This window comes from Nipponia nippon, unplaced genomic scaffold, assembly GCF_047370975.1.
Source record: "Nipponia nippon isolate SJK-2023a ecotype South Korea unplaced genomic scaffold, ASM4737097v1 scaffold_35, whole genome shotgun sequence".
Classification (NCBI taxonomy): domain Eukaryota; kingdom Metazoa; phylum Chordata; class Aves; order Pelecaniformes; family Threskiornithidae; genus Nipponia; species Nipponia nippon.
In genome coordinates this window covers 491,558-517,759 of record NW_028262353.1, presented here as the reverse complement: position 1 = coordinate 517,759, position 26,202 = coordinate 491,558, and the positions used below count along the sequence as shown (strand labels likewise).

Here is a 26,202-nt window from a genome sequence, read left to right as displayed (position 1 = left end):
GCACCCAGCTCTGCTGAGCCCAGAAAAATTCAGCCAGGAGAAGAGGTTTGAACAGCTCCTCGCGTCCTTGGAGAAAAACAAAGAAACAAAGAAAAGGAGGAAAAAAAGGAAAGAAAAAGGGAAAAAAAAAAAAAACCCGAACCAAAGAATCCGCGTGTCCGCGCCAGTATCTCGAATGGAAGGGGGTGGTTTTTCCTTTGGTTTCTTACTGAAGGCAAAGGTGAGCGTGGGCTGACAGTCTGCGCGGGTCCGACCCCGACATCGGCGGCTGGGGGGACCCCGAGGTCCCCCCGTTTGTGGTCCCTGTGGCAGGCGGGGGACGCGGGGACCCTCGGGGGCAGCTCCCCGCGCCCACCCCCGCCCCACCACACAACAGAATAAAATCAAAGAAAAAGATTGTTTCTCGGGTCGTTGCCGTTTGCTCTTTGTTTTGGTTTTTCACTTGTTTCTCGCTACCACCTCACCCGCAGCTGGGGGAGCCCGGCAGGGCCGCGGTACCTACGGAATCACCACCACGCTCAGAGTGCTCAAAACAAACAGACAGAAAAAAAACCCCTTGTTCCATTTTTTTTTGGACTTTTTGCTTTGTTTTTAGTGCTACTTCTATATCTGCCAGATTCCAGCCCCGGGCTACGGCCAAGGGGGCCGGGGGCTCCTCATCTGCATCTCGCTTTTGGTGGCGGGAGCTCCTCGCTCCGTCCGGGGCCGGGATGGGGCGGAGGGGGCCGGGAAGGGGGTGGTGGAGGGGGGAAACGTTTTCCTAAAGAAAAAACAGCTTCCAATTGCCTGCAGCTCGGGAACAGCAACAAGAAAAACACCGACCAGCTTCTCATCACCGTTAGGTTCTCTTTGAATTTCGTGGAAGTGCCCGTCGAGAAGGAAGGCAATCCCAGCCTCCCGGGCCGCCCTCCGCCAGGCCGTTACATTCAGGGTTTGTCAGCAGTTTATATGGCTCAGCGGGGCCGCAGGGCTGGCAGCCCCTTTCTCTAGCAATGGCAGTGCAAATACACCTTTGAGTTGAAATGTATTTGTGCTGTTTTGTTTTTCTCTCGCAAAACACAACTTCCCTTTGTTCATTCATTCCCTAGAAACAAACTTTTTTTTAAAATTAAAAATGAAAAAATAAACCCAAAGACACTCTCTTATCCCTTCCGCTCTTGCTGCTCTCTATCCCGTGGGATGCTAAAGGGAATCCAGACTCATGCTTTAACAAAAGTGCTTATTACTTGAAGCAAGTGCTTTGGACCAAGGGGCGGAGAGAAACTTCCTTTTTTCGGAGGTGGGGGCAGCGGAGGGGACGGGTGATCCGGTGCCTGCGCGCTCGAAACCACGAGATTTCAGTAGCAGTGAGGGGGGAAGCCGAAAAAGTCGCTGCTCGGTGAGAGCTACCCCAAGGGTGCCGGGCGCCGGACAGAACGCTAAGCGGGAATGGTCCAACTTTGGCATAAAGGTCCGCGGGAAGGGAGACGGGGGAGCCCCCGTCCGCCGCCCCCGGAGGGGCTGGGAGGGAGCAGGCGGGGCAGCGGAAGTTTCCCTCCATCCCTCTTTGCAATGCACTAGGGAAACCATCACAAATCTCGTTTAGCAAAATAATGCATTATTACCAAACACTTTGATTATTACTTAAATTGTCAAGCTGTGCTGTCAAATGTATACAATACAGCGTTAAAGGAGAACAAGACTGGTACCTGCAAGGAAACTGGCCGCACATCCCCCGTCCCACCCCACCCCATGCTTCCTCCCACGTGCTCCCAGACCATGGATGCGCTGCTGAAACCTCGTTTCCCTCCATCATTATTATTATTATTATTATTTTTAATAAGACACAAGGGGAGGGGAGAAAAAGATCCTCGCTAAGAGCAAAGAACGCACGTATATAAAGCATGGTGCTGCAGAGAAGAAATGGAGAAGCCCTTACAGAGATCACATTGATTGTCTCGTCATCGTTTTAGTCTCATGGTGAGCAGAAGGTAACACGTCGTAGCACAGAAACAAGGCCAGAAGAGATCAGTTTTCTTCTCTAAGCAAAGAAACTGAAAACCACAATAATACTCCAAAAACTAAGGAGGGGTGAAGGAAAAGCAGCATTCTCCGTGTGCTCTAAGGACCACTCTCGCCCTGGCTACAGGAAAAAGCCATTTTCAAGTGAAAGGGTGCCGGAGCCCCGTCCCCATCAGCGATGCTACAGCCACACACACGGCATCGAGGAGCGGGGCACGAGGGGCACGGCCGCGTCCCTCCCGCGGCAGGCACGGGACGGCCCGGCTCGGCTGGTGCCTCCGAGCTTTCCCCAGCTGGCTTCGGGCGAGCCGGAGCATCGCTCAAGAGGACGGAGCTGTCGCGGCCCCAGGGTCTGCCCCGCTCCGAACCCACCTCCATCCCTGGGAATCGCTGCCCACGCCGGGGACGGGAGCCAAGGCCGGGGGCGGCTCAGCCCCTCCATGTGCCTGAAAAAGTACTTTAGCCCTTGAAGACGACGGCTCAGGACTTTGGACCCATTTTCCTGCCCCGCGGGGAGGGTGAGGGCCAGGAGCGAGAAGAGATAAAGTGATGCCTAAATTCCTCCCAGAAAGGGAAAGAGCTGCAAGAGGCAAGTGCGGACTCGACAGCAATGTAAACAAGTCTCTTTTTCCAGTTCTCCTCTGTAGAATACTGAAAACGATCTTCAAAAAGGATCTTTTTATTCAAGTTTCGTGAGTTTATTCTAGTTCCGAACTGAGGTATTCGGTGCAGAAAGGTTAACACTTTCTTTCAAGCTAGAGGGGGGGGGGGAGCAGGGAGGGGAGACGCGATCGGCCAGGGACACGATCCTACGCTGGCCCCAAAGGAGAGGAATCGCCGGCCCAACAAGCCGCTGCCGCCGCCCGGCCGAGAGCGGGGTGGAGGAGGCTCGCGGTCCAGAAAGGGAAGATCCCTCTGGAGCAGGCAGAGGAGCCCTGCCGGGGGACCGGAGCCCTCCGGGGACCAGGCTGGCCACCGCTCCTGCTCCGAGATCTCACCGAGGGCAAATTTCTCGAGTGCTTTGCTGAATGAAGTGCGGGTTAGTAACGGGATGGGGAGACCGAGCTCCGACGGTGAGCTGGTGCCGAGCAAGAGCAATGGGAGGTACCCAACCCTGCTCCCCTCCGGGAAAAACTCCTACGTGAAACGTCAAGAAAATGTGCTTATCACCCAAAGGCCAAGACTGAAACTTCGTATTTGGTTCTAAGAGTTTGGCTTTGGTAAAAGAAAGAAACAGTGCGAGGGGACCCTCCCCGCGGGCTGCCAGCAGCACCCTCGCCCGCCGGGAGCCTCCCCCGGCTCCAGCGCCTGCTCCACACCACAACCTAAACCTGACGAACGCCGCCCTAACGGGAGCCACCTTCATTGAGAAACTGCTTTTAAAAAACAAAAGAAGAAAAAAGACGTAATACCTTATTTTGGTTACAGAAATGCTTTTCTCTCCGAAACGCTGGGCAGAAGAGCCGCAGCGCAAGGCTCACGCGGTCCCGTCGCAGTCTTGCTGGCAAAGAGGAGGCGAGCGGCCACCAAGGACTCGGTGGGAGAGAGAGATCCTCTTCTCCCCGCTCCCATCCCAGAGGGATCACGCTGGGATGCCACGGGCGGGAGCCGCGGCCCCAGCCCCAGGCTCCCCGCTGTCGGCAAGGCTGCGAGGGAAAGGAGGCCGGGGGAGAAGACGGTTCCCGAAACGCTTGTTGCCCTGTCAGCCCGTTCTCGTTCTCTGCATCTCAGTCTTTGGCTTTGAACAGACTCGTGATATGGAGAAAGAGTATTGTTTTTTGCACATGATACTGTTACAGTAATTCAGAAGGAAAAAAAAAAAAAAAACAAACCAACGGAAAAAAACAGTGCAACATTCTCGAATGCTTCAAACCTGCATTATAAATATGATTTCTAAAATTAAAAACAGAAAACCCAAAACAAAAAACAATGATCCCACATACACGCACGCTAATAAACCTGCCAAGATGCTGCATTAGGAAAACAAACACAGACTTACTTAGGGTTGTGAATAAGGACTTTGAAGTGCATTTTCTTCCTTATTAAAAGGCTAAAACTTTCAGAATATTTTTTTTATGGTTTTTGTTTTTTTTTTTTAAAGGTAAATGCTCATTTCTTTATAAATAACTTTTTTCTTTTTTTTTAAAAAAAAGCAACACTGACTCTCGCATGGAAACGGCCACGCAAAACAGAGAACGAAAATTCAAAAAAGAATCATTTCTTAGGATCTGACATTTTGCCAAGAAAAAAAACCCAACCAACCAACAGAATCCCTAAAGTGCCTGGTGTGGGGAGGGAGGCTCCAGCAGCGCATCCGCAGCCAGCCGACCGCGGGGTTGGGCAGCAGCACCCGTTTTTGCATATAAATGACAGCTGCCAAAAGGATATTTTAGTGTCCCAGGTACAGTAGATCTTGATTCAAGTGTTTGTATTGGAATCGAAGGACGAGCGTGAGAAAAAAAGTGATTGCGAGAGAGGAGCAGTTACAGTGGCACTTGGCCAGGAGCTAACACCCACCCCAGCGCTTGCAAGACCAGCCAATTCCCGAGACCCCCGCCCCCCATCCCACCAAGAGTTCAGGCTTCCTTGTCCCGGCCGGAGCGCGGGCTCGGGGCAGCCCTGGGGGCGTCCCGGAGGCGAGGCAGGGCAGGAGGCTGGCACGGGGCTCTGCGAAACACCAGAAGCGATTTCAACCCACCCCGAAAGCTGGGGGACAAAGCCCCTTCCCGTCTGCGTGCCAGCGGATGGGGGCACCTGCCTCGCCTCGGCCGGGCGAAGCCCCGAGCCCGCAGCATCCGTCTCCCGCCCTGCCGTCAGAGGGGTGCGAGCACGTGCTGACGGGGAGAGGGTCGAGAAGGGGCAGGGGATGGGAGCGGCACTGCCAGCTGCTCATTAAACCAATTAACAGCTTTGGCACCGCGCTGGCAATCCAGCGAGAAGAGGAAGCTCTGAACTCTTGGCCTACCCGGCCACGCTAGAAGGCCTGCCCAGTCTTGTTCTCCTTTAAAGTGCCCTATATTTATAGAATTTCTAAATAAATATAATAAGATATTAGGTCACCCATAGTTTAAGCTACTCCGAGTAACAGCCGTCCAAGCCGATGGCGTTGTGCCGGTCCTTGCTGTAGGGGCAGGTGCTGCCGTTGGGCAGGGCCCCGCAGGCGGCGGTTTTGGCTGCAATGCCGCAGTTCTTGAGGAGGTTGAAGCTGAAAGAGCTGATGGCGTCTTTAGGTGGGAAAGGCTTCATGGTGGAGAGGATAAGTGCCAGGCAGTCGGCAACGTCCTTGTTGGGGGCGCATGCCAAGGCTGGGGTATGACCTACAACAGAGCCGGGGGTGAAGAACCGCCCCGGAGAGGCGCCTTCCCCGGGGATCGCTTCGGTTGGGGCAGTTTTCACCCCCGCATTGAGGGACCAGGACATCTGTTTGTCTTTATCTCAAAAGACCCTGCTTCTGGGCACCGGCAATCCCTGTGAATGCAGCCACCGCTTTGAAGCGTGCCAGGATCAGCAGGAGACAAATAAAAAGCCTCGGAAGCCCTGGCAGCACGGCAGACGCAATGATATTTTTCACAACTTAAAGGTATTACAGCAGAGCAAGAACTCTGCTGGGTGAAAAAGCTTCTGGCCACAGCAACCAGTTTCTGCCAACTTGCAAGTGAGTCAACAGCTTATTGCTGGCTCAGGCTGGGCTGGTTTTGTGCCTGGCAGGAGAGCCAGACAGCCACCAGAAGGTGCATGGGGAGCAAAAGAGATATTTCAAACACCTGTGGCACCTGGAAATGCTTTCACAGGGGATCGCAGGATGCTAACGTCCTCATCCAGGCCGTTCCTGCGATGCCACGAGCTGAGAACGTGCTGCTCAGTGGCGGAAAGGATGCGGCAATCCTTCCGATCCTGGCTGAGCGCTTCCCCCAGGCAGCTCCCGTCCCCCAGGGACATCGCGTGAACCCCCCCGGGCACCCACGGGGAACACGCACCTTCTTCATCCACAGCCAGCACAGTGGCACCTCTGCTGAGCAGGGCCTGGACGACGGAGGCCAGCCCGTTCCGAGCGGCGATGTGGAGCGGCCTGGGGGGAGAGGGAAAGGCAGCGTTAAGCCGGCGGCGGAGCCACCTGCCTTTAACACCTTGTGCTAAAACAAGGGGCCCCTGCGAGCGGCTTTGAGGGCAGACGCGTGACTTCCTGAGCTTACCTGCTTGCATGCTCCCCGCACGCACCGAGCGGGAGGAGAGCTCCTACCGCCGCCCTTTTGCCAACGCATCGCCCCCACCCAGCAAAGCCCTGGTTTTCCCCACTGGTGCCAGCTGCCCAAATACTCACATTTGCAGAGCACTGTTACTTGCATTGATAAGGCCAAGGTCTTGGGTTTCCCCCAGGATCAACAAGGCACACTTTTCATGACCCTGGAAAGGAGACCAGACTGTTCATAGCACACGAGCAGGAACGCAGGGGCAGCGGAGGGGACCCGGTGCTGTCTGAGTGGAACATGATTCCCCGGGATACGGAAACCCAACCTCCTACAACAGTTCACCACTTTGCCGGGGCCCGAGAAGGCAAGCTGCTGACCCCTCCATCTCCTCTGCAGCACCTCCTTTGCGTGGACACGCTGATCACGAGCCTCCTGCTCCCACCACGCCCCAGGAAGCACACCAAGCTCAGAGAGGGGGCCCCAGGAAGAATACAGACGGGTCTGGGCTACAGCCTAAGCTGCTCAAAACTGAATCAGGAGCACCCGTACAGGTCAAGACAGGTAAGCAGGCAGGCAGAGCAAGCCCAGGGCCCTCGCCTCTGCGCCGGTGGGGCAGCACTAGGTGGACAACCCCTCTCGTTAAGGTGGCAAGGCTGAAGGCGATGGTGACTGCAATCACAGCTGCGAGCGGCCGTCTCCCTACCTTGCTGCAGGCCAGGTGAAGAGCTGTGTTCTTGTTGACATCCAGCACAGTTATACTTGCTTTTGCTTGGTACAGCAGGAACTCTGAAATGAGGAGGGATAGCTGCTGTAGAGAAGCAGCAGCCCAGAGCCTGGCAGCGCGGGGCAGCGGCCATGCGCTGAGGGGGCAGGAGTGGGGCAGCTGTCCCAGCGTGCCTACGAGGAGAGGGACAGCCTGGCTCCCACGGGACCCGCTTACGGAGGAGGCACAGGGAGGCTTGCACCCCATACTGGGAAAGCGGCTCCCAGCTACGTACCGACTGCTGCAGTGTGCCCGTTCTCAGAAGCCATCATGAGGGGAGTCCTCCCCAGCTTGTCAGCCATGTCCACCTCGGCTTGGTGGCGCAGAAGCAGCTGTAAACCATGGATGTTGTCTGCAAAGGCAGCAGCGTGAAGGGGTGTCCTGGGAAGACGAGACGGCAGGTAAAGAGGAGGGCATAGCACCCACCCCAGCAAGAGTGCCCAAGCCTACAGACATGTTTGGGGACGTCGGAGTCCCTTTGTGCCATGGGAAGCCATGTGGAAATCACTGTGGGAGTCACAGCCACCACCCAGCAGCACCAGGGAGCGGGTGACAAGAGAGGGACGAGTCTGCACTCACCTTCCTTTGGCATCTCTGCTATTAACAATCTTGGCACCTAATGCTTCCACCAGCATTTCAGCAGTGCCGTCCTGGTTGTTAATTCTGTGGGGGGGACAAGAAGGAAAGTTAGAACAAAACTAACCAGCATTAGCATGTCTGCAGCACGTTCCTGGGGCTTGGATGCAAACAGCAGCTGGTCTGGAGTTGTTTAGGGTAAAACACCCCTTTACCCTTCTTGGTATTACTCAAGGAACTGCAGTACCATGCCAGACAACAGCCTTACCCATCCCTTTGCTGCTACGGGTCCCGAGGACGCACCAGGCCCACCCCAGGCAGAACACGGCAATGCCTCCACCTTCCTTATCCCTCCACAGCTTCCCAGGGCCGCGCACTCCTTCCTCTGCCCGCTGCAGAGCCAAGGAATCACCGTCAGCCCCAAACCCCTCTGTGCCCAGTGTGACTCCAGCGATCTCACTCACGCCGCCCCAGACACCTCTGAGGAAGAAGGCTTGGGACACCGTGGAGCCCTTCTCCCACCAGAGCCCATCTCCAGAGCCTCACGGGAAGCCTGGAGGTTTCCTGAGATGCTCCATAACCAAAGAGCAGAGATGAGCCATCCAAGAGGGCCGGCAAGGACTGAACCACCAGCCCTTAGCAGCTCCATTAGCTCCATCGAGCGGAAAGCCCGCTGGCACAGGAGCCTGGCACGACAGCCCCAGCTGTGCTGCACACAGCCAACAAGACAGCTGCTTCACGGCTCCCCGAGGGCCTCCAGCAGTCCAGCAACTGCCTCCCTGCCACAGGGGAGCTGGGATGAGCAGGTGGTACCACCCTGAGGAGCCGCTGCCGCCCAGGAAAGAGCCCTTGGCAAGAAGGGCAGGGTTTGGAGCTCCTCCACAGACCACGTATCCCCTCTGACAGATCACCTGGCTGGGAAGAACCCAGGGCAGGTCCCGGGCGCCACTTACACTGCACAGTGCAATGGAGTAAAGGGGTTTCCTTCTAGGTACGCAAACGGATTGTGTTCAAGTAACAATTCAAGACAATCTTCATGCCCTGGGAGGAGAGAGGGACAGAAGTACATCAGCACCCAGCCTGCGGTTCCTCACCTGTAACGGAGCCAGAAGGGACTGAAGGCCCCTCTGGCTCTCCCCATGTCCAAAGAGCCGGCGGCCCCAAAGGCTGCTCAGGACCAGCGGCACCGAAGTGCCCAAACGAGCCCGTTCCCCAGCACAGAGGCAGTGGTTTTGTTTCCTCTCTGGCAGCAAAGCTGCTGCCCTTCAGGAGGTTTCTAATTCCACACCGTCTCCTGAAGGACTTCACAGCCACATTGCTAGCTTCCCTTTGAAACGCTGAGACGTCCCTTCCTGTTGCCCTATCAGCCCCATTACTCTGCAGCCAGGGTGACGGCCAAGTAAGCCTGTAAATCCAGCAGTCCTGGAGGAAGCAGCCTCAGCTGTTCTGGAATAGCTGTTTTCATATTTCATTCCACTTCTAAGGAGCTTGGCAGGGGGAGAAAAACCTCCCTGCCTCCCTCCCAGGTTTGCGCCGTCCTTTCCACCAGGCTGAACTCACTGCTGGTCTGATGGCTCCCAGAGCAGTGGGGGACAGAGGGATAACCCAGCTCTCCCTGGCTCCCTCCTCCCCATCAATAGCCCGAGCAGAGGTGGGCAGGGGCCCAGCCCAGGTCCTTACCACTGTACGAAGCCCAGTGCATCGGTGAGTAACCGCTGTAGTCCACCACAGAGTCCAGAGGGTCAGTAGAGAGGGCTGCCTGCAGCAGGGTCCTCAGGATTTCTAAGTGCCCGCACGCCGACGCAAAGTGGATCGGGGTCCGGCCTTTGAAATCCCGACACAGAACGAAGGCATCGTGGTCCAGCAGGGCAGCCAGGCAGTCCTCACAGCCCGTCACAGCCTGTGGCCAGGAAAGAGGACCAGGAGGTCAGATCTCACCCTTCAATCATTTAACAACAGAACTACCCGCTTCTTCCACAGCCTCCTTCTCAAATGCTGCATCTCAGGAAGGGAAAATGGGCTGTCTCACTTGGGACTCTTGCAACAAAAGGAACCCCTTGCTTTTTCTCCAAGCAGCCTCTGCTCAGGAGGACGAGCAGAAGCTGCAGGGCTGCAGGCCTGCCCCGGTGACAGGGATGCACTCACCCCTCGGTGCAGGGCGGTCCTTCCCCTCTTGTCCGCTGCATCGGCTGTCGATCCCTTCTCCAGCAGGAGGTGGACACAGTCAACGTGGCCATTCATGATCGCCAGCATCAGCGGGGTTCTGCAGGGAGGAGGGTGGGCTTGGCGATCAGCTGCGTTCAAGCATTGCCCTCTCCCCCCTGTCCCAGCCGCCCTGCAAGGGGCCTGACCCTGTGCCACACAGATCCCAAGAGAAACATCAAACTCACTGGCCGTGGATGTCCATGACGTCGGTGATGTCTGCCCGCTCCCCGCTGTCTATCAGGAGGTGCAGGGAATCGGTGTTCCCATTGGCAGCTGGAGACAAGTCACGAGGAAAGGAGGAGTCACACACACGTACAGACGGGTCCCCTCCTTCCAGCCGCCACCGCAAAGCAAAGGAAGGGCTCGTGCCCAGCAGCCAGGCACACGTGGCCGAGCAAATGCGTTACGTGGTTGCCAGGCTACAGGACTGATTAGCACGCGCACAGGCTGAGCAGAAGACACGTGTGTGCAGGAGCTGCTGGTGTCTTCTCTCCCACCCACTGCTGAGCCACTTGGACCCTCAGCTTCTGCTGGCACATCACAGCAGGCTGCACTGGCCCCATCCTGCCTCTAAGCACCATCCTAAACCACAGTCCCTTCCCTCTCCCCAAACAGCAGCCAGGTGAACGGGCATCCTTGGCAGCAGTGGCGCCGGCGGCTGGAAGGGCCCTGGACACGCTCCCTCGCCACCCCCGGCCCCGTCTGCCCTCCGTCACCTGCAGCGTGGAGAGGGGTCCACTTCCTCTTCCTCTCCTTCACCAGAGCGGATGCGCCGTGGCTGGTGAGCACCTCCACGCACTCCGTGGAGCCTCTCTCCGTGGCGAGGTACAGCGCCGTCCGCCCCTTGTGGTCCCGCACGTCGAGGTTCACGAGGGTTTCGGCAAGTGTCTTTAGGGCTTCACAGTGACCATTATAGGCCTGAGGACAAAGCAAACCTCGTCAAAGAGGCTGCGCCCAGAAGTCCCCCCCGGACAATTCCTGCTCCCTGGGTCCCTCCAGCCAGATCAGCTCCTGCCCGGCCATTGCCTCTTGCTTGCACCCCGGTCCCACGCAAAGCCCTCGCCCGCTCCCGCCCCTGCCCACACTCGGACAAGGGAGGCGGCTCCAAACAGCAGCAACCAGAAAGCCCCGGAGAGAGCGAGGAGTTTAACACACAAATCAAAGGGACTTCGACCGACGGCCTATGGGGAAAGCTGCTCCCCAGCCGCCGGCGCCTTTCCTCCTTCGCCCCGCTCAGCACCGACAGCTGCAGGGACCCAGCCCGTGCTGCCCAGGAGCCAGCACCTCTCCAGGACTCAGCGTGAACCCCGCACGGAGCCAAGTGCCCTCCGCAGCCCTGGGGCTGGGCCGGCCGTACTTACAGCTAAGTGCAAAGGGCTGACTGGAATGGTGCTTTCCACATCCTCCAGGCAGTTAAAAGACATTTCCAGGAGCTGCAACAACACAAAACCGTAACTGATCCTGAACTCACGGAGGCTTCGACAGACTGCAGGCTGCAGAGGGGCTAGAAAACCTGCTCGTCTGCTTCAGGATGATCTGAATTTCAGGAAGGGACCTTCCTTAACCTGGCTTTGGGCCCTGCACACACAGTCACATCAAGTCCCCCCTATCCAGAAGCTTCCCCACTACTCATATGATTTCCTGTACCCACACGGCTGCAAGCTCACCCTGTAACAATGCAGGCATTTCAGACAGCTACAAGGCGTTTTCAGTACTGCAAGAGCTCTTCCTTGGCACAGCTCTCCAGGCTTTTATTTAAAAGCCCAGACTTGCTCTATTGCCAAGGATGTAAGCAAGACATCCATACGTCATCCTGTGCTGGGTAACAAGGCTCCTTTCCCTCAGGCATCTCGCTCAGGCCCAGGTCTTTTGTCCAAGGTATTCCCAGCACGACGGCTCCCCAGGAGTCCCCATGCTTTTTAATCAACCCCATCTCCCTTCCTCCTGGGCAAACCCCGACACCGTTGTGCCTACAACACACGCAGTCCTTTAGCCACACTGGGACACTGCAGGGCTTGCCACGTTCCTTAGGGGGGACCTCCCCCGCCTCCTGGCAGCACAGAGGGTTTTCTCCGGCTCACTCACCAGTTCGAGGTTCTGCCTGTTGCCGTACGCAGCTGCATAGTGGACAGCGGTATATCCCTGCTTGTCCCGGAGGGATGGGTCAGCACCATTATCCAGCAAGAACTCTAAACAACTGCAACGAGGAAGAGAAAGGGGAGGTGAAGAAAAAGGGGAGACTGGAGAGGCAGAGCTTTGCAGGGACCCCCCTGCTTTGATCCCCTAGCAGGTGCTGCACTAATCCCCTCAAGACACGGAGCGCATGCGAAGCCCACTGGACGTGAGGAGCAGGAAGCGATGGCCAGGTTTGCCTCGAGAATCAAATCAGCAGATGTTTCCTCCAAGGCATCACTGCTCACTTCAGCGGAAGCAGAAGCAAGGTATTTGTAGCAACTGCATGCAGGGGTTTGGGGAAGGGGTAAACAACAAACAGCTGCCAGATGGGGCTGCGGTGTGGACTCACAAGAACGCCTCCTTCAGCCTGGACTCCTTCAGTGGCTCCTCATCAGTGTCATGGCTGTTTCCTGAATGAGTCTCTGCTCTGAAAGGTCAGAGACCTGCATCAGTCTGCTGATTACCCCCTCCTACCCATGCTCCGCAAAGCACTCCCCTCTTCACGAACCGCTGAGCATCAGCTGCAGGGAGGCAGCCAGGGAACAGCAGAGCATCACCGCCCAGTGGCGGGCCATCGTCTCCAGCCCCAGCAGCCGGGAGCGTGCGCCCCCGAGACACTCACCTCCTGTACGTGTCCGAAGCAGCAGCATAGTGTAAGGGGGTACAGCCTTTACAGTCAGCCTCGTTAATACTGGCTCCTGCCGTGACCAGCGTCACCGTACACTGATAGCTGCCGTTGGCAGCCGCGTAGTGCAGTGGAGTCCTGGGAAGGGGAAAAGGAGAAGGGGGCTTAGCAGCACTGCCTGTCGCAGGTGCAGAAACTCGCCTGGCAGCAAGGCAGGACCCAGGGAACCAGCCACCCCGCCGCTGCTGAGCTGCGCCCTGCTCTGGCTCAAGGGTTCGTGTCAGCAGCTCCTTCTGAAGAGCCAGAGCTGGGCCCCTTGAGGTGCGAGGGGGTGAAGGAAGCGGCGTTAGACACCAAACGCAGCAAAGGTCTTAGGCACGTCCCATCCCAAACCCAGGCTGGGTGCGCTCCAGCTGCTTTAGGGCAGGAGGAATCACCCTTACTCCCTTGCGAGGCCCACAGCACACTTACCTTCCAAACTTATCTCTCCTCCTCAAGTCAGCACCGCTGCTCAACAGCAAATTAAGACATTCAACGTTCCTACAGGAGGCAGGGAGATGAGTTAGACACAGATCAGAAGGGACCACAGCAGGAACGCAAGCTCCTCCTAGTCGCAGACAAAACAGCTACACTTCTCACCCGCACAGCCCGGACGGGCCGAAGCTCAATTCAGTTTGTTATCTTTGGGCAGCATAAGAACCACAGCCATGGCTGGACGCTGCATACACAAAGCTTTTCCCTGCTCTCCAGTGAAATAACCCTTCATGCTTCCTGCCTTACCAGCGCTATCCTGCACTGCACGGAGCTCTCAGACAACCGGGCAATTATAGAAAGACATTAGCCGTGGCATTAGTGCAGCTGACGCACTGGATTTTATGCTACAAAAAAGATCTAGGATTTCTGGCTTCTGCGTCAGTGCATTGTTCCCGCCACTCAGGCAGGGTGACAGCGCTGCGATGCCGAAGGACGGCTCCGTGACTGGCTCTCAAGCATCGTACAGACGTAACAGAAACAAGGTCCTTGATGGGACTCTACACCTCGGCCCTATCGCTGCAGCCGCGTTCGCTCTCAATGCGCTGCGCGTGAAATCAAACTCCCTGGCAAACAATATGAGGCATTTACACAGCCAGCGAAATCCCTGCTGCTTTTCAGGCATCAGCTTGTGAGCCCGTGACGAACTCTCAGCCAAGGAAGCATTTTAGCCCCGTTTTAAAGAAGGGTAAACAGCCACAGAGGGGAGCGACCAGGGTGAGTCACAGAGTCAGCGGCCAAACAGGGCCAAAAGGTTTCCATTTTCATTCCTGCTCTAAACACAGCTCTCTGTTCTCTCTCAGAGCCAGGAACGGCACCCAGGGGTCCGACTCCCAGTCCTGACCGAAGCACTACACTGGGCTGCCCACGCTGTAGCTCACGGGTGGAGAGGAGGGTTACGGTTTGGGCTGGGGGCTGACAGCAACCTTCCCGCACGCGATGCGGGACCAGCGCCCCATGCACAGCTCACCCTCCAGAAGCAGCAGCGTGGAGGCAAGTCCTCCCGAGGTTGTCAGGCGTGTTGATATCGAAGCCTGCAGACAGCACGTGCTCGTTGCTCAGCGAGGAGACGATACTGTACAACTGACCTGGGTGGCAGGAGGGGCAGGGAGTCAGGGGGAGGCTCGAGGGTCCCCCGACTGCCCCTGCCGCAGGAGGGGTGGCCGAGCCACTCACCTGAGGAAAGTAGCTTACGACAACAGTCTGAAAATCCAAAGAGAACAGCTAAGTGCAGAGGGAACATGTCGTGGATCCCACGCCTGCCAGGAGACGAAAAGGGAGTCAGGATGGATCATTCCCGCATCCTCCAGCCCAGGGCAGGGAAAGGGAGGAAGAGTCTGTCCTTACCTTGCAGTGTCAGCACCATTCGTCATCAAAGTACTAATTAGCAGCTCGTGGCCATATCTAGCAGCAACGTGGAGGGGGGTATTGCCGTATTTGTCAGCACAGTCAATCTCACTGCCTAGAAAGGAAAAGCCAAGTGCTTTGCCGACAGGTCTCTGTGTTCTGGTCCCGAGCAGCCCAGGCTGTTCCAACGGCCGCATCCCTGTCTCAGGGACACAGCTAACAACTCGAGTCCATTCAGCATCGTGCAGAAGGAGAACTGTAAACTGCTCTCTGAGCTGAGAGCCCGCTTGTATCCTGCAAACCCAGGGCATTAGATCTCTCCCCTTGCCCCAGGAGGGGATGCGTTCAGCCCTGGAGGTCTCCGGCTGAACCCCTGGGGTGTCTGCCAGGCCTGCAGCCCTCTTACAAGAATATTGCCTTTCAGGCTGGACGTGGCAGTGGGAATGTTCTTTGGCCACAGCAGCTCTGACCTGGCTGGAATTTCAGTCCCCTGGTCTGCACTTCACTGCCCTTGAGGGCACGCACACTCCCTGCCACCCTCGAGCAGCACAGGGCCACCGGCAACAGCCCCAAGAGCACAGAGCGAATCTGAGCGGTAATCGTAGAGCTCTTAAACCCTCCGAGCAAACACGCAGGGAGGTCCTGGAAGCAGGTGCTGACAAGCGCAAGAAAAGGCTGGGGTAACCCAGGGCCGGAGGAAGAAGCCACTCACCATTCTGAATGAGGATCTGCGAACGTGTGAACCGTCCGTGAATGGCAGCCATGTGCAAAGGGCTCTTCCCTTCCTTACTCTGCGGAGAGCAGAAGCGACGTCGCGTCAGGCTTCCCACCACCCTCCCTGAGCTCGCCCCTCGGGCAGCGGGTCCCCGCTGTCCCCGTCCCCCAGCTCAGCCCCTCAGCGCCACACCTGAAAGTTGACATCGGCCCCGTTGTTCACAAGGAGCTCTAGGCACAGGGCCCCGTTGGTGGAGACGGCAGCAAAGTGCAGAGGGGTGAAGCCCTTCTCGTTAGGCTGATTGACGTTGGCGCCGTAATTGACCAGCTCGTTGGCCACGGCATCTTGGCCCATGTAACAGGCAATGTGAAGTGCAGTGTTACCGAAGGAATTTGGTTCATCAATCTGTGGGAGCAACAAACCCCAGAGGATTTGGGGATTCGGGAAGAAAAAAAGGCAGCCGAGAACCAGCCAGGGCTCCTGCCACCGCCCAGCACCCTCTCCTACCCCTGTCTCCAGACTGGCCTGCGCCCCAGCCCACCCCGCTTGCGGCCGCGGGGGTCTTACCTCGACTCCCAGCCTCAGCAGATGACGCACAACTTCGATCTGGCCGCTGGCTGCCGCAGTGTGCAGCAGGGTGTAGCCCTTCTTGTCCTTACACATCACATCGGCTCCCCGGGCCACCAGCAGCTTCAGAACTTCCAAATGCCCTGTCCGGGAGAGAGCGGTAAGAGCCAGGGGACCCCGGAAAACGGAGACCTGGGCACAGCGGCCTCTGGGGAGCCCCACCGCCCTGAAAGGTGAATCCATAGGCAGCAAGCAACGTGGGAGAAGAAACCAGACCGAAGCTCATGGGGAAAACCTACCTAGGAAAGCCGCCCAGTGGATGGGCTGGCGGTCCTTCTTGTCACAAGTACTCAGGCTGGCCCCTTTGTTCAACAGCAGGTTCACCATCTAGACGGGGAGAAGTGGTGAGAGAGGCAAGGCTGCCATTCCTCCCCGCTTGTGCAGGCAGAGGTTCCTTCGCCACCTGCGAAGCCCGGGCCCAGAAAGGGGGACACAGGCGGGACCCCCTGCGCCCAAACCCGCCTCGCCTACCTCGAGGTGGCCGCTGTGCACGGCGTGGTGCAGCGCCGTGCGGCCCGTGCGGTCCGCAACATTGACAGTGCTCAGCAGGGGGATGATGGCCTCCACGCACTTGGTGGCCCGGTTGGCAGCGGCGACGTGCAGAGGCGTTTGCCAATACTTGTCGCGGGCATTGACATCTGCCGAGTGCTTCAGGAGGAGGTGAAGTGCCTTCTAGCAGGAGCAGAGGAAAGCAGAGCTCTAACCCAACCTGCTGGAGCCCGCAGAAGCCCTCCAGCCAGGTGGGGGAAGCTGCAGCTCGGTCCCCCTCACGCTTTCAGCACACACAGGGCTGCCCAGACCCACACCAGCCTACAGCCCCGCGAGCCAGAGCTGCCCTTGCGGGGCTGAGCTGAAACCACTGCACGCTCACAACTACGGCTTCTCCCCACTCCGTCAAAGGAAAGGACTTGTTTGCGTTCGTGTCCCCAGGGACATTTTGAAGCTCACGTATTATTGTGTTTCAGCATGTTATCACAGAGAAAGGGTGAGAGAGGTAAAGACAGCATGAGAGAGACTCCAAGAACGAGCAGGGAGAACGCAAATCCTCCAGGCCTCAGCTGGGCTGCTCCAGCTCCTTCCAGGCTGGAGTTCAGCGTGGGGGACCTGAATGAGCCGGGCTCATCCCACCCGAGCGCAGCTGTGAAACGCGGCTGCACGGGGGTACCGGCACGGAAGAAATCCCTCCGAGCCACGTGAGCTAACTGTAAGTGAGTGTTCACCCATGACTCAGAGGTGCGAAGCGCCCGGGGGATGACAAATGTGACCCACTGACCTATATTTGATAATTACTTCCCCCTTTTGCTGGTAGAGGCTGTTTGCTGCAACCCCACATTTTCCTTGTTACGGTTTAGAGGCTGCCCACTTCCACGCAGTATCGGGGCAGCGCTTCCAACGATCCCAGCCCCACGGCTTGCTGTGCTGCTCTTTTCTCCCAGGGCTAGCCGATACCACTCCCAGGTGGGAGAAGCACCTGAAACGGCCTGGCAGGACATAAACCCAGCAATCCCAGAGAGCAGGCTCTAGGCAGGAAGAGCCGTGGAGCACACAGGCATTTCGGGAAGGCTCCTCTCAGGAGCTGGGCACGCAGGGCACTGGTGGAGCCCTGTGCCAGGCACCCCGGGGAAGAAAGGAAGGAGGGAGGTGACTCCCCAGCACATCTGAGCCGAGGCAGAGAAGCAAACGAACGTGCTCAAATTCACAGACAAGCAGCACTTCAGACCTGACAGCAAAACAGTCTCGGCTTGCTGAGCTGCCGTATTTTAGCGACCCACAGTAACTGTCCACACATGTTCACAGCAAATGCCTTCAGTAGAGGTTTACACTGATGCATTTCATCCCGTGTCTGCTGCCGATTAAGAGAATTCATGCAACCGGTCGATATGTGGTAGCTTGCCCTGCATGGCAGAGTCAGGGCTCCTGATCCCCTGGCTCCAACCAACACGACCACAGAGTTTCTTGCTCTCCAGCAACTCAAAACAGGACAAAGTTAAGTGGGATAAGTTAAGCCCACAAAAGCTAAACGTCAGGAAATCTTTCCAACAAGATCCTTTGGAATCGGCCCCTGAGAGAAAGGGTGAGAGCCCCATCATCCCTCAAAGAAATGTAAAGCTGGATTAGACAAAGCCCTGGGGAAAGGGAAAGGCGGGGAGAAAGATGTTGTGGGGAAAACGCATGTGCTAACTCCTGAAGGATGGAGGGAAGGCAACCGAGGAGATTTTTTTCCAGCTCTCATTTTCAGCCTCTGAATTACGCGTTCGTCCCCTCTCCACTCCAACGAGAGCACCCATCTCAGCCAAAACCAGGCAAGGTGGAAAAGAGGAGACGACGCACGGTCCCCCCCCTCCCATCAGTGCTCACCACTCCCATGCCAGGAGCAGACAGAGCCAGAGGGAACCTACCTCGTTACGAGAAGCCGCAGCGCGGTGTAACGGAGTGAGCCAAACAGTGTCCTTTGCGTTAACGTTAGCACCTGAGGAAGAACAAAAGAAGGGGTCAGGGGACAGAGAGGTCCAGAGTCCCAGGGCAGGTCTGCAGCCACCCCTGAGGCACCCGCCGGGCAAGAGTGCCAGTTCTGCTGCAAGCGGGGACCTTGCGCTGAGCTTTCGGTGAGGACAGACTCTGTGAACCGCAAGAGGAACAAGCTACGCCCCTCGGGAGACTGTGCCGGTGCGCTGCAGAGGACACAGGGAGGCAGAGACTGAAGAGACTACACCTCCCAGAGTGCCAGCTTCTCCACTGAGCCAAAAAACCACAGAAGAGACCCAGCGAGCGGTTCTGCTCCTTAGTTTAAAATAAGGCCACCTGAGTCAAAAAGCCAGAGCACTTCATGTTGCGAGCTGTGGTCGCTGTGAGCTGCATCTCCATATTAGAAAGGAAAGATGACAGATTATTGCCATCCCAGCTCCGGATCTGCGCTAGGCACTTGGCTCCCACGACCCCTCACGCTCCTGCCTGCCTTTGCTGCTGAGAACTCAACACACAGGCATGAAAAAATCCACACGGGGCACGTAAGGGCATTCCATGCTCTGCAGACGGAGCTGAACATCCCCAATCCTGTTTAACAAGCCTTCAGCAAAGGATTTCCCCAAGTCTCTCCTTGTGAGGGTCACGTAGGATCATGCCAGCCTCGGGGTTCCCCCACACCATCACCAAGCAGCTGCCAAGCCCACGGTGCCCCAAGGCGCTGCACTGGTGAACAGCGGACGAGGAGACTCCCCTGTCTGCACCGCACGGGCACAGGACCCAAGCACAGGGCTGAGTCTCTCTGGAGGAAAATGAAGGGCAGCTTTACGCCAAGTAACGCAAGCCAAAACTGAGCAAAATCCCCTGGTTTTCAGCTGATCCCTCTCCATAAGCAAGTGAAACTCTCCTCCCCTGAGCACCCTGCCGTTCAAGGTGTCCTCGAGGCGTGCATCCCCACTGCACCCTCCTCCAGCACCTCCTTCTAACATCTCGCGCACATCCCCCTCCTGGCTTGGTTTCCACCTCTGCTATTTCAGTTCCAAGACACTTCTCTGTCTGAACAAACCTCTCAGGATTATGGCAACGTTTCCTAATCTTCGCCTGGCTGCAGCCCCACTGGCTTAAGCATGAGCACACGGTTGCTTGGAGGGTGACCGAGAACTATTGCTCTGCACCCCTAAGGCCAGAGATCAGAAAGACGCCTTAAAGGCAGCGCCAGCACTCGAGCCGAGTGCCCCGAGCCTTGGCCCTTACCCGACAGTATTAGGAGCTCGAGGATTGCAACATCTCCTATGTAGGCAGCAGCATGCAGCGGCGTTCGTCTTTCTTGGTCCTGAGCAGGGATGTAAGAAACAAAAACCGTCCGTGAGCTTTGAGGGCAGGGAGATCTCTCACAGCACAATCCCTCCTCCACTCCAGTCTGCCCCAACACCCCCATAAGCGTGTGCAGCATCTTGGGACACGGGACAGGGAGAAGACTGCTTAAACCCAGCACCCTCCTGCGGCGCGGAGGGGGTGCGCAGCCCTTCCGGAGCTCCACGGGTGCCGGGGTGCAGCTGGTGGCCAGAGCAGAGGCGACTTGGGCCATAGGCCCAGCACAGGTCTGTGAGAGCCCTGGCCACTCACTTCGTAACGCCACCGACTCCCCGGAGACTGACTCGACCTGGCTCCGGTGCTACTGGACTTAATGAATGTCTGCAAAGCACCCTGCGATCCGAGATGAAAGCCTGGCCGCGCTCCGACAGTGCACAGGCCGTCCCATTCTGCACACTTTTATCCTCTCAGCCAACAATAAAAACCACTCAGAATCACCGACAGCTCTGAAACCAGACTCAGACCTCCGCGGCTGGAGGGCAGAAGGTGCAGAAGCCCTCCTCTGATCTTAGATTGGATTAGCCAAAGAAAAAATACCTTTCGCTTCTGTTTACTCAGGGCTGGGCCCCGGGTAACCTCTGCCTCCAGGCATTTCGTTCAGGCTTTCCTGGGTGAACATGCCACCTACTAAAGCCAGGAAGCAAAAAAGCAGAAAGCCAGACGAGCACAGCTTGTTTGAAGACCCAGATTTTATGTTTGGGGGGAAAAAGAATGCAACTGCTTTTCATTAGGTTAAAAACTGTTTGGAAAATGGTGGTGGTTTCATTTTTTTTTTGGTAACAACTTGTGCTGGCACAACCAGGCAGGAGGATGTGAAAGTGAAACCCAGCTGGCAGGTCACTGAACAAGCAACAACATTTCTAAACCTGCACACAAAAAGGAAATTAAGTGTTAACAATTGTGGTTTTATTCCTTCAGCAGCTGGGCGAGAGCTCGGCAAAACAATCCCAACCCTCTCTCCTGACAAGAGAGGACGAAGAGCTGCCGGGTCGCCAACCGAACCAGTCATGGAAAGAAATCCCCACGCTATCTCTGTGTAATAAGCTAAGATACGATCGAATCGTTAGTCCTGCTGGCACACGGGCACCAGCGTGGGGCCGCCCTCGCCTTCCGGGGACACCGGCCAGCGTCCGCAGCGGCTGCCCTTGATCTCGGGGTTTAATACCACGAGGATCGGGTGTGCACCAGCACCGGCCCTGGCTCCACAGGCTGGGCCAGGCAAACGCCCTGACCAAGCGCTCAGCAAAACGAACAGGAGTGCGCCAAAAAGCTGGCAGCTGCCTGCAGCACGGCTGGGAGCAGCACAGACCGGAGCCCCGGTTAATGCCACAGCTCAGGGGAGAGCAAGACGGTGAAGCAGAACAGGCTGCTCTTGCCTAGAGCTTGCAACTTAGCCCAGCTTTTCGGCTGAGAGCGCGGTAACTGCTGACCCGGCACCAGTCCAACTGTGCCACCATGTCAGGCAGACCTGGGCCGGTGCAGCCAGGGCCGGCCAACCTGCGTCGCAGCAGGCTGCGCTTTTTATCTGCACATCTGCCGCTGATCTGTTAGTGGGAAGCTCATAAAACAGATCAAGGGAAGGCACGCTGATAAGTCAGACGGGAACGCTCACAGGCAGGTTTCACCCCTTCCCTCGCCGGAGCCCGGTCCCCATGCTCCACGTGAGGACAAACCGCGCTCGTCACCACCCAAGTGGGGCTACCAAGAGCTGCTCCCCCTGGAGCCAGCCTGGCCCCTCGCAGCACCCAGAAGGATGTGTCCGAACGGCGGCCGCCTCTCCCGGTCTCCCCGACCACGCTGAAACAAGTGTCAAAACCACCCCCTGCCATCGGGCTTAAGACGAGCGCAGTGGAAACCCCTCCTAACATTGTGAGGTGAATTTGGCTTTGCTGAGCAGCTCAAATCCTCCTCCCCCCCTGGGGAACAACCTTATCGCAGGGCAGACCTGCTGCATTCACACCAAACTATTTTGGGTCGCCATCCCAAAGAAGAAAAAGGTAAACTGGCAAGGCAGCAAAGCCGAGCCTCCGTGAAAAGTCCTCCCGCACACCCCACAGCCTCCCAGCAGTGCTCTGCAGGGCCGAGAGCTTTAGGAGGCTCTCGCCGGCTCCTGGGGAGGGGCAGGAGTCCCGGTCTTCCACACGCCCCATTTTACAGATGGCAAGATTGAGGCAACGGGACAAAGCTGAGCAGCAAATGGTGGCCAAGCCAGGAGCAGAATCCAGAAATCTGTTTCAAAACTCCAGCTCTGACCATCCTCGCCAAAAAGAGCCTCCCCTTGATGGCACCCACATCTCACCCGCAGAGCCTCTGCCCTCCCCTCTGCTGAAGAACCACACCGCAGGGAAGGAAAGGGGGGAGAGCTGGGTGAAGGAAGGGGAGCGAGCACAGCCAGGCAGCACTCACCAGTACATTAATGTTCTCCTTCTGATTCAGCAACGACCGCACCTCCTCTACATCGCGGTTGAAGATGGCTTGGACCAGAGGAGGCTACAAAGAAAAAGAGAAGCAAGTCGTGAAGGTGGCACCCCATGGAGGACCCGAGAGGGAGGAGAACCGGCAGCATCACGGCATGTCAGAGACTCACACCACCCCGATTTAGCCAGGACCCCGCTCCACGAACGAGCCCCGGGCGCCTGCTGCTACCAGGGCCGGGCCCACCTGCAGCACCCGACAGCTTCCTCACGTCCGTGGCTCAGCCAGCACTGGGGACCAATTTTCAAGCCAGCAAAGGTACTTCTCTTGGTTGTTCGTTAGTGAACAGACCAAGGAATCATTGGAAAAGCCTCCCCCCTTCCCAAGCCCAAGGAGCAGCGCTGATCACGGCCCCGGCAGCCCACCTGCAGAGCCTCCAGCAGCGTGCCCATGGCACGGCTCGGCTCTCCAGCGCCCGAGCACGGGAAGGCAGGCCCAGCTCCCGCTATCCAAAGCTTTAGCCACAGCCAGAAAATCCTCCCTCCGAGCTGGCTGAAGCGCCCTGGTACGAGCCAGATCTTTGCAGACAGTGAATCAGGTTTCCCAAGGCACAACCAGGTGATGCCTCACGCTCTCCTGTGGAAGGCTGCGTACCTACTGCTGCTCTCCCATCTTCTGAGAAACACCTACGACACTATGCTGGCTCCGATGGCACAAAGAGCCTGGCAAAGCCAGGCCTGGCAAAGCCCGGCCTGGAGCTCCTCCTGTATTCTGCTGCCCACATCCCAAAGAAGTTGCCTCACAGACCTCAGCAAAAGCCAGGAGCCCCGGCCCAGGTCCCAGCGCCAGCCGGTGCCGCGCGCTGCAGAACCGACGGCCTGAGCTGCCAGAGCCGTTCGTGCGGCGGCGCGGGTGGGTTAGGTGCTGCCCAACCTCCGGGCATCGCCCGAGAACCCTGCACCCCATTGCTTGTTTCACAGGCCTAAAAATGCCATTTTCGTGCAGCAGGTTCTTCGGGGAAGGGGCCGCAGTGCTCTAGGTCCGTTCAGCACTGGGCACCCCAGGATCGCTGCCAAACCCAACGCTTCCCCGCTCCGGCCGGCCGAGCCGCTGCCGCTTTTCACGTGGCACGTCCGAGGTGCTGCGGCCCCAGCGAGCCGCGGCAGCCCCGGCACACCCCCTCCAGCTCTGCCCACACGCCTAAGGCTGCATCTAACGGTCAAAACCAGCGAGCCCTGCTTATCTCGACCTCTCGGAGGAACAAGAGAGCTTCATTTTCAAGGCAACCCCTTCTCGTCCCTTCTGCCCATCCAACCTCACCCTCATCTGCTCACCCCACCATCAAAGTAAAAGCAGTTAAACACGGGGAACACATCCCGGGTCAGAGGGAACGCGTGAGTCATTCCCCTGGAATGCAGCAGACTCAGCATCACTCGTTAGACATTAAAAAAAAAAGGTTTCAAAAAAAAAAAAAAAAAAAAGGGATAGAATCGCAGACGATAATTATGCCCTGAGCAGTCTTCAGTGGCGCGCGGTTTGCAGCAGTGCTGGGTCTGACACACCCACCCACCATTCACAGGGAAAGCTAAATGTTTTGGTTACCAAAAAAAAAAAGTTCTATTTAAATCACAGATCAATCCCTCGTCCTCACCCCTCCCCTCCTTCACCCACCCTGCCAGGCTTCAAACACTCCCCATATTAACGATACCGCAGGAGCTGGGGACCCGAGGCAGGCGTAAATATTTGGTTTTGAGGGGCCGGCAGCCCCGACCTCCAAAATCGAGGTGGATAAAGGTGGTTTATATAAAATGCGCAGGGAAGAGCAGACGTCCAAGCCAAGGCGACACCGGGGTCACTGCTCTGGTGATGGGGTACGGACAGCGAGCCCAAGGAAGCAGGGCCACGAGCGGCAGCGCCCGCGGAAGGCTGCTCAGGGACGGGGCTCCCAGGCGAGACCCCGCGCCGGGCAGGCCGGGAGCGGGGCGAGGGCCACGCGCCAGCGGCACCGGGGTGTCGGCTGCCTTGGAACCCGGCGTGGGAGACACCCTGCACCCCAGGGGCATCCCCAAACCCCAAAGGGGACACCCTGCACCCCAGGAGTGTATCCAAAACCCGATGGGAACACCCTGCACCCCAGGGGCATCCCCAAACCTGGACGGGGACAACCTGCACCCCAGGCGTGTCCCCAAACCCCAGCAGGGACACCCTGTACCCCAGGGGCATCTCCAAACCCCAAAGGGGAGACCCTGCACCCCAGGGGTGTCCCCGAACCCCAACGGGGACACCCCGCACCCCAGGAGTGTCCCCAAACCCCAGCAGGGACACCCTGCACCCCAGGGGCATCTCCAAACCCCAAAGGGGAGACCCTGCACCCCAGGGGTGACCCCAAACCCCGACGGAGACACCCCGCACAGCAGGGGCGTCCCCAAAGCCCAGCGGGGACCCGACGGCGGCGGCAGCGGGAGGCGCAGCGACCCCGGGGCGGCCGGGGTCCGGTCCCGGCGTCCCACCCCCGCCGGGGCAGGGGGTCCCGGGGCGGCGATTCCCGCTCGGGGGTCCCCGCTCCCCGGGGTCCCGCCCCCGCTGGGCCCGGCTGCCGAGCCCGGCTGCCGGCGGCCGCGGGCGGAGCGGAGCGCGGCGGGCAGCGAGCCCCGCGCCGGGCCCGGGCTGCGGCGGGGCGGCGCGGGAGGCCCGGCGGGCCCCAGCGGCAGGTGGGGACGGGACGGGCGGCCCCGGTCGGCGGCGGGCCGGGGCCCGCGGCCTGGGGCGGCGGCCGGGCGGGCGGGCGGCGGCGGCGCGCACTAGGCCGCGCATCCCCGGGCTGGCGTGGCGGCGCGGCCGGGCGCGGCGCGGGGGCGGCGGGCGGGCGCGGCGGCGGTACCTGGTCGGTGATGCTGAGAATCCCCATCTCGGGGCCGCCCTCAGCGCCCAGCTCCCGGCATCGGGCTCCGGCCGCGGCGGCTCCGCTCGGGCGGCTGGCGGGGCGGGGAGCGGCTGGGCCCGCCCACCGCCCGGGGAGCGGCCGCCGCCGGGCCGCAGCGCCGCCGCCGGCCGCCATCGCCGGGGCCCGCGCAGCCGCGGGGGGAGGGGGGGGGGGGGGGGCCGGGCCGCCGGGACCCCCTGCGGGGTCTGCGGGAGCGCGGCCGGGCCCCCGCGGGAGCCCCGGCCCGGGGGATCCCCGGGTCCGCCCCCGCTCCGCCGGGCCACCCCGAGCAGCAGCCTCCCCGTGGGCCCTGCTGCTTCCCTCGGCCGAAATCCAGCCCGCGGCCTCCACGGGGACAAGGCACCGCCGAGGGACGCCTGGCTGAGGCAGGCGCCTCTGCCCCGGTCCGCGGGCTCCGGCGGGCTGGAGCCGTTCCCCCGGGCGGCTGGAGCCGGGACCGGGGCGTCGATCGCACCAGCGTGCGCAGGCGCTGCCCTGCAACCCCTTCCCTCCGATGGCCGGGCCGCGCCGGGCTGGCGGGGCGGCTCGGTGCTGGGGCCGGAGCTCGGCCAGGGCAGCCCTGCCCCGCCGCCTGCCGCCCCGCCGCCTGCCGCCCCGCCGCCGCGTCCACGCCGGCTCTCGCAAGCGCCCGGGATGCAGCGAGGCGCTTCCCGCGGGCTGGGCTGTTCGCGGGATCCGGCGTCGCTCCCCCCGCTCCCCAGCCGCCTCTGCCCCCGCGGTCCCTCCCAGGCCCAGGCAGGCTCGGAGCCTTGCCCGGCCGCCCCGCAGCCACCCCCGGCCTGGAAATGGCGTCAAGGAACCCGCGGTGCCTCCCGGTGCCTCCCGGGGCACGGGGAGCGCCTGGTTTGCTGCCTCCCCTGCTCTGCCCGGGCCGGGGAGGTGCCGGGGCGCGGCCGCCGCCGCTGCCCGTCCCTCGAGCTGCCGACGGGGGCACGCGGCAGGCGGGCAGCACCGCGTGCCGAGGCGGAGGCGCTGGGGCCGGCGCTGCCGGGGCCGTTTTCATCGTGTGTTTGGACCCGTCGTCAGCCGGCCGCTACCCAGCCGGGGCGAAGGGACGGAGCCCGCCGGCACCATTTGGTCCCGGGAGAGGCGGGAGGCCGGCGGGGCCGCAGGGCGGTGCGCCCCACCGGGGCCGGTCTGCCTGCGGGGCCCCGGGCCCGCGTCCAGCCCCCGGCTGCCCCTGGCCGGGAGGGAGGCGGGGGCCCGGAGGGAGGCGGGGGCCCGGAGGGAGGCGGGGGCCCGGAGGGAGGC

General features: G+C 59.3%; 1 protein-coding gene across 2 annotated transcripts; it reads right to left on the bottom strand.

Annotated features, from left to right (window-relative positions):
- Positions 1-237: 237 nt before the first annotated feature.
- On the bottom strand, positions 238-25,023 carry ANKRD52 (ankyrin repeat domain 52). Of its 2 annotated transcripts, XM_087771688.1 has the most exons (28): positions 24,889-25,023; positions 21,999-22,082; positions 19,473-19,551; positions 18,155-18,225; positions 16,227-16,427; positions 15,995-16,082; positions 15,696-15,838; positions 15,321-15,533; positions 15,126-15,204; positions 14,414-14,528; positions 14,243-14,325; positions 14,037-14,154; positions 13,007-13,075; positions 12,533-12,673; positions 12,260-12,337; positions 11,821-11,932; positions 11,097-11,168; positions 10,452-10,653; positions 9,921-10,008; positions 9,676-9,793; positions 9,211-9,430; positions 8,484-8,571; positions 7,534-7,617; positions 7,190-7,335; positions 6,895-6,977; positions 6,323-6,405; positions 5,979-6,070; positions 238-5,318 (listed from the first exon to the last, which is right to left on the bottom strand). In XM_087771688.1, the coding sequence occupies exons 1-28, from the start codon at positions 24,913-24,915 to the stop codon at positions 5,074-5,076; spliced, it is 3,222 nt and encodes a 1,073-aa protein (XP_087627814.1). In that variant the 5' UTR covers positions 24,916-25,023; the 3' UTR covers positions 238-5,073. The 2 variants fall into 2 exon arrangements, with proteins under 2 accessions (XP_087627814.1, XP_087627815.1); XM_087771689.1 differs by lacking the exon at positions 12,260-12,337.
- Positions 25,024-26,202: the final 1,179 nt, after the last annotated feature.